At 45.5% G+C, this 12,530-nt stretch overlaps 1 protein-coding gene across 1 annotated transcript in view; it reads left to right on the forward strand.

Moving 5' to 3' along the window:
- LOC137541016 (protein spire homolog 1-like) overlaps positions 1–12,530 on the forward strand; it is a 75,728-nt gene that overhangs the window by 24,900 nt on the left and 38,298 nt on the right. The window contains exons 3-6 of the mRNA XM_068262166.1: positions 541–720; positions 1,358–1,483; positions 2,862–2,927; positions 8,644–8,808. Coding sequence (XP_068118267.1) covers positions 541–720; positions 1,358–1,483; positions 2,862–2,927; positions 8,644–8,808 — 537 coding nt within the window. The remainder of the gene's footprint in view (positions 1–540; positions 721–1,357; positions 1,484–2,861; positions 2,928–8,643; positions 8,809–12,530) is intronic.

A 12,530-nucleotide genomic window follows, 5' to 3' on the forward strand; every position in this document is an offset into this window, starting at 1 on the left:
ACAGACCCCTGCATCTTCCTGTTAACACACAGTGAGTATTGTTGGTCACTCTACAGGAGTACTATCTGCAGCAAATTACGGTACAATGGAGGAGTCATAGTATGGTGCAAAAGAGAGAAGCACAACACTTATTTATTGCAAATTTGGGCAGCTTGGAAATGGACAATCAAATTCAGCTGATGTTGCATTTGATTGGACATTTTAACTGTCCATAGTGCCTGCATCCAGTTCAGTCTAGTTCAAAATGGGCGTCCTCAGGGTTGGTTCAGCATGGAGGTGCCCCTTGAAATGCTTTCAAAATATTGGCAGTTTGGTTTTCCTGATCAACCCAGTCTCAAGCTGGTTTAGTGACACTCACGTGGCCACTTCATAGTCATGTTCTCTCTGCCACGTGGCCACTTCATAGTCATGTTCTCTCTGCCACGTGGCCACTTCATAGTCATGTTCTCTCTGCCACGTGGCCACTTCATAGTCATGTTCTCTCTGCCACGTGGCCACTTCATAGTTACATTCTCTCCACCATGTTTTCTCTCTGGCCAGGTCATCGAGCAGCTGGGGATAGTGGTGTACTCTGCGCTGGACTGGGGCCTTAAAAATGATGTTGAACGCGTTCTCAGCGACTCGCTGGACTACCTTCTCTTCCGTATGCTGGGTCTGAACCCCCAAAACTCCTCTCCTATTGGAAACCTGCAGAGATTCAACCTGAATGATATAATTAAGGTAACCTGTCCACATGTGATGACCTGATGGGCAGTAACAGCCCATTTCCACTTACTTTCCACAACTCTAACTCTTATATTTCATGTCATTCCTTTCTGTCCAGGGACTGAACAATTTATTAATCTTGGGGTCCTGCTTTCCAGCAACATTTTGATTTATCGGGCAGGGGGAAGCCTCATTTTCACCCTCCCACCAACAGGGGGCACATCTGCCAGAAGTTGTCTGACTCCCTCCCCAGCTGTCCACTGTGCAAGCCACAGCAGCCTCAGCGGAGCCACCACACACTCATGCATGCCTGATGGGTTGTTTGTCCAAGTGGATCATGGATGACTGTTTATACACAAACTAGGTGGCCACTATTTGCAAACAGTCCTTCAGTTCCTCATGCCTTATCAGGTGTTACTGGTACTCTCCAAACTAGGCTGGTGTACGATTAATGTTGTCCATTGTGGTGAAGGTACCAAGGAGATGGCTTTCCACCATTTCTCATACTGTCCAACCGTATACTGTCCAACTGTCCACCAATAATTTTCATGTCGTGGTTTCCTTAGTTACATTATGGTATGAGCTCACTAACCTTTTTAAGCAGGAACACTGCCTGTGTGCATCAAGAAGTGACATGCAGTTTCTCTTACAGGAGTGCATGGCGAGACTACTTCTCCCCAACGAAGCCTCCGCTCACTACACCGCGGTGTGCAGCAGGCAGTATGCAGTACACATGGAGATCTGCAAACTCCTCCGGACTATTGAAAATTCCAAACAGGTACAGGTACTATTTTCACCAATTAATGCGTTTCCTTCTCAACAGGCTTCTGCAGTCAGAATTGCCAGCCGGGCATCCTAGATGGGCACCTAGGCAGACTTGGGGTGAGCTTAGCTTAGGAATTTGCCTTGAGCTGTAGGATAAAAGCATTGATAGGCATGGTGTTAAAGGAGAGCTGCATTACTGGCAGAGAAGGAACAATCTTAAACATCTGAAGGCATTTAGCCGATCATACACAATTTTGACAATAGAAAAGCTGTTATGGGTTTAGTTTGCCCCCACATCGTCTATTTTAGACGCAGACTGTAGCAGCATCCAAGCCAAAATGACTGCAACGGATGCAGTGATTGGTCCTGCGAGGTCACAGCCAATTATCTGTTTCTACAGATTGGCCCCAAAAGTTAATAGATCCCTTAAAGGGCCACTATGGTGAAAAATTGGAAAGAATGTACTTATTTGTTTGCACAGATTTTACATTTTACAAAGTAAAATGAGCCATAAATCACTTTTCACCTATGTTGTCACTTACAGTAGGTAGTAATCTGACAGAAGCGACAGGTTTTGGACTAGTCCATCTCTTCATGGGGAGGGGGATTCTCAGGCATTTATTTATTTTTTCAAAAGCACTTAGTGAATGGCAGTTGCTCTGTCCAACTGCTAAAAACATGTGCAGGGAAGTTGGCCAGCATCATTGTTTAAATCCTTTTTAGGGAATATCTTTATAAAGAATAAAAGCCTTGCTGAGAATCCCTTATGAGGAGATGGACTAGTCCAAAACCTGTCGCTTCTGTCAGATTTCTACTACCTACTGTAAGTGACAGCAACATAGGAGTAAAGTGATTGATGGCTCATTTTTCTCTGGAGAAAAAATGTACTTATTTGTCTGTTTGTACATATCTTACTTTTTTTACAAGTTTTCACTGCAGCTTCTTGGGGGTGAGCTACAGAGTTGTCCAAACCATTTTTTCACGTTCATTCTCACACTCGCACATCCTACCACTGCTGGAATACAGGGCAAAGAATTGGAGTTGAACATGAGCTCTATACTACTGTTAATCCACTGTCACTGCTATGCGGAATGTGGTGTACTAACTTAACTGCAATAGTCCAGTTCCTCAAGTGTGAACTGAGCCAGTTTACAATTTCAAATAAGGTGGACAAGGTTACCTTGTCCTATAAGGGTGCAACAGAGAAATGTGTAAATGAATTGTTAGGTTATAGGGTACGGTTGCAAAAAGAGGAACTTACAATCTGTGTGGGTTTTATTGATTGGGTCTTGATTTGTGCCACTCCACTCTGCAGTCATGTTATCCTGCAATGAAATGTGTCCAACCATGCATGCAGTCACCTGATCTATCCTTTCTAATTCCTGTTCCAGAACCTGATGAAACTGGACAGTACTGCGGATAAGAGGCAGGACTGTTTGGCTGCGGGTCAAAATTGGGTAAGTGAGGCAACTGCAGTCTTTTGCTTCAGCAATGTGGGGTTATGTTCGGATCACAGCATAAGGGCCAGTGCTAGGATGACCTTGCTAGCATTATAGAGAAAAAGTAGGGCAGGGGTGTAACTAAGAGGAAGCAGTGCCTAGAGGTGTGGCGGGGGGGGGGGGGGGGGGGCTACTACTAACCTTCCCTTTGGCCTTGTTCACATTGCGTTTTGGCTTGTGTGTCCGTCTGAGTTGGGCTGTTTTTGAGGCCCCCCGATTCCCGGAACTTGGGTGGGTTTTTGAGCTTGGCGGTTTTCTAAGCGTCTTTTTCGAGTGGTTTTTTAATTCCCTCCCCAGGGCAGCCATCAGAGGGGACAACTGATACTGCAGTGAGGGGCCCAGGGCTTCTGAGGGCTCTGCCCCACCAAAGCGCTATAAGGGCTGCATGTGCAGGCTGTGGGCCCGTGGCGACTAACCAGCACACCACATTCCAGCACTGAGTAAAGGGTGACATCAGCGCTTGAACGTGGGGAGTAGATGAGTGAGCCCGCGACAGCGAACTTTCTATACTGGGGCACCACCTATATCTGGCTACAGGCTACCTATACTGGGCCACCACCTATACCTGGCTACCTATACTGGGGCTGAAACCACCTATACTTGGCTACTTATACTGGGGCACCTATAGCATGCTACCTATATTGGTGGCACCTGTACCTGGCTAACCTATACTGGTGCACCACCCATACCAGGCTACCTATACTGGGGGCAACTATACCAGGCTACCTAAACCTGGGTACCACCTATAGATGAATACCTATACTGTGGCACCTGTATTTTGCTGGCCTATACTGGGGAACCATACCTGGCTATCTATACTGGGGGCACCAATGCTTGCATACCTATACTGGGGGCACCTATACCTGGCTAGGGCAGGGAGGCGAGTTGACAGGAGACAAGAGGTAACACGGGGATGAGAGGCACTGTGAGAACAGAGGCAGACAAGGGGCACCGGGAGAAAAGAGATGAGACGAGAACATGAGTTGACACAGAGGGACACAAGAGGCACAAACTGAGGCGAGACAGAGGGGGACAAGAGGCACAGGAAGAAAAGAGGGGGACAAATTAGAACGGATAAAGGATACGAATGGACCTACAAGTCCCTATCTCATTTGTTAACCGGGGCTACCATTATTTGGCTCCACCCACATGCCATGGCCATGCCCACTTTCTGCCGTATCACGCTGTGCATGCCACTTTCGTCGGTGACGGAGCCATGCACATTTTTCACACTTGGCACACGGGGGTGGGGAGGCTAGTGTGCAGGCACAGCAACCAGTGGGTGGGCCCAGGGAGGGGGTGCCCTGGCCTGGCCTGGCCTGGTGTGTGTGTGTGTGTGTGTGTGTGTGTGTGTGTGTGTGTGTGTGGCCCCAAAATTTCTGATGGCGGCCCTGTCCCTCCCTGACGCAAGTCAGGAAGTGACCTCTTTGACCTGGAAAATAATAAATGCAATTTATAGTTAAAAAGTGAACACAATCGCTACACAAAGCAATTTTGTGAGCGTTTTGTGTTTCTCTTATACTTTCCATTGAGGCGGAACAGCCTCAAAAATGGTGCATGCACCGCTTTGCTCATCGGACAGCACACCACCCGCGGTGATATAAACCTTCTCATAGACATTAATTGCACAAGCGTTTGGTGGGTGGTTTTAAAAATCACCTGTGGGTAAAAAAACAAAAACAAAACCCGAAAACGCCTGCAGTGTGAAGAAGCCCTTTCTCTGATCACTTCAGATCAGGTGTTTTGTGGCTACTTGTTATGGGTGTGATGATCCTGATGGCCACACTTGTGTTATGACCCTTGTGAGATGGGCCTCCAGACTGTGAGGGTCACCAAATAGAGGTAAAGGAAGGGTGTGAACATTAAGGGGGCTCAACGTTTTTACAGGAGGAACCCCTGATTTGTAGTTACTCCCCTGCCAGGGAACATCTAGAAGACTTTGGAGGAGGGGTTGGGAAGAGGCTGTGGACAGAAGGGAAATACAAAGGCAACAAGCAGCAGCATAATGGTTAGTAGCAGGTACTCTAACCCAGCATTTTGTATGTGGGTTTTTTTTTTTTTTTGTTTGACAATTTCAATACAAAATGATTGAAAAACAAACTAAAAACCATACGGCATGGCACATTTCAGATTAAAACCTGTATAATATAGCATACTACAGTGTAGTGACAACCCATAACATTGTTGCTACTGTAAAGACCTCCAGCACATTTTGGAACGTTTTTAAATATTCCAAACTTCAAAAATAGTGTAATAGTAATCAGGTCCTACCTGGAAGGAGGAAGTTCACAACAAAGTGTGTGTGTGTGTGTGTGTGTGTGTACACTTAGCACAACACATATTACAGTGAGAACAGCTTAATCAGTTCAATATATTCTCTAGAATAAAGAGGTTGGGCACCTGATCCTCTTCTGAAGAGATGGATGGAGTGTTTTTTTTTTTGTTTGTTTTTTCCCTTCTGGTCATAGTATCCATTTTATCTGAACTGGGAAGTTCTGTCATTTGCATAAGCTTGTTACTATAGCTAAAAAAAATATTAAAACAAACAAAAAAAAACACTTCCTACTATACTGTTGGCACTGCACAGTTCAGCAAAGGCACACAGACCACGTAATTTTTTTTTTTTTTTGGGGGGGGGGGGGGGGGTCATATACAGTGGAGGAAATAATTATTTGACCCCTCACTGATTTTGTAAGTTTGTCCAATGACAAAGAAATGAAAAGTCTCAGAACAGTATCATTTCAATGGTAGGTATCATTTCAATGGTAGGTTTATTTTAACAGTGGCAGATGGCACATCAAAAGGAAAATCGAAAAAATAACCTTAAATAAAAGATAGCAACTGATTTGCATTTCATTGAGTGAAATAAGTTTTTGAACCCTCTAACAATAAAAGACTTAATACTTAGTGGAAAAAACCCTTGTTTGCAAGCACAGAGGTCAAACGTTTCTTGTAATTGATGACCAAGTTTGCACACATTTTAGGAGGAATGTTGGTCCACTCTTCTTTGCAGATCATCTCTAAATCCCTAATGTTTCGAGGCTGTCTCTGTGCAACTCTGAGCTTGAGCTCCCTCCATAGGTTTTCTATTGGATTAAGGTCCGGAGACTGACTAGGCCACTCTATGACCTTAATGTGCTTCTTCTTGAGCCACTCCTTTGTTGCCTTTGCTGTATGTTTTGGGTCATTGTCGTGCTGGCAGAGGGAAGGAGGTTGTCATTCAGGATTTCACGATACATGGCTCCGTCCATTTTCCCATTAATGCGATTAAGTTGTCCTGTGCCCTTAGCAGAAAAACACCCCCAAAGCAAAATGTTTCCACCCCCATGCTTGACGGTGGGGACGGTGTTTTGGGGGTCATAGGCAGCATTTTTCTTCCTCCAAACACAGCGAGTTGAGTTAATGCCAAAGAGCTCTATTTTGGTCTCATCAGACCACAGCACCTTCTCCCAGTCACTCACAGAATCATTCAGGTGTTCATTGGCAAACTTCAGACGGGCCTGCACATGTGCCTTCTTGAGCAGGGGGGCCTTGCGAGCCCTGCAGAATTTTAATCCATTGCGGTGTAATGTGTTTCCAATAGTTTTCTTGGTGACTGTGGTCCCTGCTTATTTGAGGTCATTCACTAACTCCTCCCGTGTAGTTCTAGGATACTTTTTCACCTTTCTCAGAACCATTGACACCCCACGAGGCGAGATCTTGCGTGGAGCCCCAGAGCGAGGTCGATTGATGGTCATTTTGTGCTCCTTCCATTTTCGAACAATCGCACCAACAGTTGTCACCTTCTCTCCCAGCTTCTTGCGAATGGTTTTGTAGCCCATTCCAGCCTTGTGCAGGTCTACAATTTTGTCTCTGACATCCTTGGACAGCTCTTTGGTCTTTCCCATGTTGGAGAGTTTGGAGTCTGCTTGATTGATTGATTCTGTGGACAGGTGTCTTTTATACAGGTGACTAGTTAAGACAGGTGTCCTTAATGAGGGTGACTAATTGAGTAGAAGTGTCTAACCACTCTGTGGGAGCCAGAACTCTTAATGGTTGGTAGGGGTTCAAAAACTTATTTCACTCAATGAAATGCAAATCAGTTGCTATCTTTTATTTAAGGTTATTTTTTCGATTTTCCTTTTGATGTGCTATCTGCCACTGTTAAAATAAACCTACCATTGAAATGATACTGTTCTGAGACTTTTTATTTCTTTGTCATTGGACAAACTTACAAAATCAGCGAGGGGTCAAATAATTATTTCCTCCACTGTAGGTACCCATTGTAGTAAAATTAAGGGGTTTACATATACATTTGGGTCACCAAATCTTGACACTTTTATATCAGATTCATGGCCGTGTGTGTGTGTGTGTGTGTGTGTGTGTGTGTGTGTGTACACATATTCGGCCCCACATTTTGTCATATTACTGCCACAAACATGAATCAATTCTATAGGAATTCTACGTGTTAGAGCAATACAAAGTGGTGTACACGTGAGAAGTGGAACGAAAATCGTACATGATTACAAACCTTTTTTTTACAAATAACTGCAAAGGGGGGGTGGGGGGGGGGGTGCGTATTATTCAGCCCCCTTTGGTCTGAGTGCAGTCAGTTGCCCATAGACATTGCCTGATGAGTGCTAATGACTAAACAGAGTGCACCTGTGTGTAATCTAATGTCAGTACAAATAAAGCTGCTCTGTGATGGCCTCAGAGGTTGTCTAAGAGAATCTTGGGAGCAACAACACCAAGATGTCCAAAGAACACACCAGACAGGTCAGGGATAAAGTTATTGAGAAATTTAAAGCAATCTTGGGCTACAAACATTTCAAAAGCCTTGAACATCCCACAGAGCACTGTTCAAGCAATCATTCAGAAATAGAAGTATGGCACAGCTGTAAACCTACCAAGACAAGGCCATCCACCTAAACTCACAGGCCCAATAAGGAGAGCACTGATCAGAAATGCAGTCAAGAAGAGGCCCATGGTGACTCTGGACGAGCTGCAGAGATCTACAGCTCAGGTGGGGGAATCTGTCCATAGGACAACTATTAGTCATGCACTGCACAAAGTTGGCCTTTATGGAAGAGTGGCAAGAAGAAAGGCATTGTTAACAGAAAGCATAAGAGGTCCCGTTTGCAGTTTGCCACAATCCATGTGGGGGACACAGCAACCATGTGGAAGAAGGTGCTCTGGTCAGATGAGACCAAAATAACTTTTTAGCCAAAAAGCAAAATTCTGTGTTGCGGAAAACTTACACTGCACAACACTCAGCATGCACCATTTCCACTGTCAAATATGGTGGTGGCAGCATCATGCTCGGGGGGTGCATCTCTTCAGCAGGGACAGGGAAGCTGGTCAGTTGATGGGAAGATGCATGAAGGGGTGTGATAATAGGTCTAATATATTAGATACAATAGGTCCTGTGAGAGTACACAGTTTAAATGGATGGCATAAAATGTTTTATGGGAACACACGTATATTAGTATGTTATATTCCTACCTATGCGGCATACCTATAGGTGGGGGCAATAGGTTAATATGTAGTGTGGAGCGTGCCAATCTTTTGCTCTTTGGGGATCTTAATTAGTTATGCCTTTGTTGGTCACAGAAAGGTAGACACAGTCGATTTACCACATAGGTTTGAACATGTCTACTGCTGTCTCTCTGAAGAAGCTAATGTTGAACTCTTGCAGGGTGCTTTGTGGAACTGTGTGATGAACGAGCTGCGTGCCGGGATCCGGCTCTGTTGTGCCAAAGATCGCTGCTACAATGCTCAGCCGGTAGAATATGTGCTGACGCCGTATGAGATGCTGATGGAGGACATCCGGGGCAAGAGGTACACGCTCCGAAAAGTGGAAGTAAGTCCCGGGGAGATGGGAGGGGTTATCAGAGAGAGGAGGCAGCCATGATGCTTCAGTAGCTAAACCAATGTGATGGAACGAGCGATTAAATCTAATTGGGGTTGTGGGGGGGGGGGGGGGGTTGTTAATGTGAAGGTCACCATTTGCAAACCACAATTTTTAAAAGAAAAGTTAATTTATATCAGTTGAATATTCTTTTTGCTTCAGATGTTCTGGTCAGGATCACACCGTATCGCTGGTTCTGCCCAGAGGTGGGCTTACAATAAGCGGGGCCTGAGGCGAGTGTCCTATGCGGGGCCTAGAGCCATACGTGTAGGCCATACACCATACCTCCACACTCACGGGCTTGTCCACCTCTAATGCAGTATGCCTTAGGGCCCATTCACACTAGAGCATTTTGCCAGAGATTTCGGCAAAACGCGGAAGTGCTTTTGAAAGAGCTAGTGCTTGAATACCCTATGGGTCTGTTCTTACTTGGGCGATCTGCGTTTAATCGTCGGCGATTAACGCAAATCGCCGAACGCTTAGCCTGCACCATCTTCAGGCGATTTCCCGGCGATCACGTTTCAGTGCTATAGAAGCTGGAAAATCGCTGCAGTGTCCAGTGTTTTTTTTTTTTTTTTTTTTTTTTTTTTTTTTTTGCCCCACCCCCCTTCCATTACGTATTAATTACAATACGTAATGTAATCAAACGGCCAATGGTACTACCATTCACTGCTTGATTACATTACGTATTGTAATTATCCTTATATTGGTTTAGTGGCCTTTAACCAACTGATGGGTTCTAGGCTGGCCTGGGATGGGTGCTAGGCTGAATGGGGAGTCAGTTTGTATTTCTATCCAGGCATGCTCCCCAGCCAGCCTAGCACCCATCCCCCAACTCCTCAGCCAGCTTAGAACCCATTCCTTGCTTCCCAACTAGCCTAGCACCCATCCCCAGCTCTCCAGCCAGCCAGAAGGCTCCAGCCTGAGCCCCCTCTGGCTCCAGTTCAAGCTCGACTGACCTAAATGCCCCTGGGGCCCTCAGGCTGAGGCTCTTGCATGTTACCTTAAAGGATACCCGAGGTGACAAGTGACATGAGGTAGACATGGGTATGTACAGTGCCTAGCACACAAATAACTATGCTGTTTGCTTTTTTTTTTTTTTTTTTTTTCCCCCTCTGCCTGAAAGAGTTAAATATCAGGTATGTAAGTGGCTGACTCTGTCCTGACTCAGGATTTTTAAAGGATATTTAAATATATAAAAAAAAAATGGAATATCTTAAAGGGGTTCTTTCGCGAAAAAAGTAGGCAGTTAAAAAATGTGACAGATGACAGGTTTTGAGCCAGTCCATCTTTTTTTAGGGGGATTCTCAGGGCTTTCTTTGTCTTCAACAGCATTTCCTGAACAGCAGTTTAACTGCCAAAATGGCAAGATACCAGCCGGCCTCCATAATCACTTGCAAAATCTAACTGACATAATAGTGTGCAACTGTTGTTCAGGAAATGCTGTTGAAAACAAAGAAAGCCCTGAGAATCCCCCTTAAAAAGATGGACTGGCCCAAAACCTGTCATCTGTCACATTTTTTTTAACTGCCTACTTTTTTCGCGAAAGAACCCCTTTAAGTCCTTTTTTAGGAGAAGGAAGATGGATACAATCATTTATTTCGTTTATTTTCGCCTTGGGTGTCCTTTAATCTGACATTTGGCAAGCTTCCTGTCAGTGCAGACATTCATTTCAAAAATGCAAACAGCATAGTACTGTAAAGCATGCTGGAAACAAAAAAACATTAGCCATAAAAGGGAGGTTGGTGCAACATTTATAAGGTGCATAAAACAAAATGGGAAGAGCTAAGTATTTGTAAATAACGCACTGCTCAGAAGAACACGAACAGCTAGGCTGTAAACGAGCCAACCTCGCCATTGCCACATAACACCAACCCTGTGTTCACTCCACTGGCTACCGATTAAAATGAAGAATTTTGTTTAAGATTGGCTTACTGACCTTCAAATCCTTGCACAATCTGGGCCCTGGATACCTAAAGGACTTGCTGCAACTGCATCATACCCCCCACAATCTCAAATCAAAAGGATGCAACATCTTTGGTCACCCCCAGAGTCCACCTCAAAACCTTTGGAGACAGAGCCTTCTGTCATGCTGCCCCTAGACTTTGTGTGTGGGAAGGAGTTCCAATCAGGATAGCACCATCCCTGGAAGCATTTGAGTCTAAACTGAAAACCCACCTCTTCAGTCTGGCATTTATAAACAACTGACTATCTAATGCAGGGCCTGGGGCGATCGCCCCACTTGCCCCCCCTCCAAGGCCGCCTCTGTTCTGCCCTTAGTTTCCCTTTATCATAAGGCCTCCTAATATAGTGTTTATACATTATAATACCCCCACTATACAGCTTAATGTCTTGCTCCTTTCAGGTTTGATACTTACTGTAATTGGGAAGTCGGGATACTATAGAGCAGCAAAGGCGAACCTATGGCACGCGTGCCAGACCCAGTACGCTTAGCCGAATCTGCTGGCACGCCATCGCTGCTGCGCTATGTCCCGTCCGATTGCATGAACTGGTCACGGTGTCTAATAGACGCCACGCCAGTTCATAGCCCGCAGCCCCGTTCCAGCCTGCATAGTTCTGTGGCAGGCAGAGCAGGGCTACGGGAAGATGTCGTCCAAAGCCCTGTACTGGAGACTATTTGGAATATCTTTATTCCGTTGAGCTCTGGTTTCCTTTAACCCCCTTGCCGTTCCAATTCTGACGGCAAGGGGGCAGCGCAGCACTTTTTTTTTTTTTTTTTTTTATGTAGCGAGCCCAGGGCTCGCTACATGATAGCCGCTGACAAGTGGCATCCCCCTACCCACTCCGATCGCCTTCGGCGATCAGAGTAAGCAGGAAGTCCCGTTCAGAACGATATTTCCTGCTGGGCTTCCCCGGTCGCCATGACGACCGGGCGGGATGACGTCACCGACGTCGGAGGGAATCCTGATCCACCCCTCAGCGCTGCCTGGCAGTGATTGGCCAGGCTGCGCAAGGGGTCTGGAGGGGGGGGGCGCGGCGATCGGAAAATGCACGCAGCTAGCAAAGTGCTAGCTGCATGCAGTAAAAAAAAAAAAAATTTGAAAATCGTCCCAGCGGGGCCGGAGATATCGGGATAACCGCCAAGGTTAAGCAATTTTCTGAGTTTTCTGTCACAGGAAATGGGTACACATGTGGTAGGTTGGTCAGATTTTGTTACAATCAGTCAGAAAAATTTATTGCAATTCTTGCATTGGAAAGATATATATTTTTAAAAAAGTGTATGGTGAGTTTGTGGTCCCCCCCCCCCCCCCCCCCCAACTACTCACACTCTTGGGTTGCAAATTAAAGCCACTAGCTGCCAACTGGCAGTCTGCTGCTGGCTAATTGGTTGCTAGTGACCTTGATTTGCTAGCCACTGCTTCCAACTCCTGGAAGCCAGATCTGCATGTTTTGCTGGGAACACATGTTTTTCGCGTTCGATTCTCCGCCCAAACGGGTTTTTATGGCACTCTATTCTCATCTTTTCTCGCTCGTTTTTCTTATTTTTCCATTCACTTCTATGAGGAATTTAGCGGTAAAGCGATTGATAAATTCCTTCATGCCAGATATTCCTCTCGAACACATCTATTGAGCGGGAAATGAAACGTGTGTTCCCAGCTTAAGGGGATTTGTCTGCTGATTGGCACCCGTCCCCATCCTACTCTGTACTAATT

This window comes from Hyperolius riggenbachi, chromosome 12 (assembly GCF_040937935.1).
Source record: "Hyperolius riggenbachi isolate aHypRig1 chromosome 12, aHypRig1.pri, whole genome shotgun sequence".
In the NCBI taxonomy this organism is placed as follows: domain Eukaryota; kingdom Metazoa; phylum Chordata; class Amphibia; order Anura; family Hyperoliidae; genus Hyperolius; species Hyperolius riggenbachi.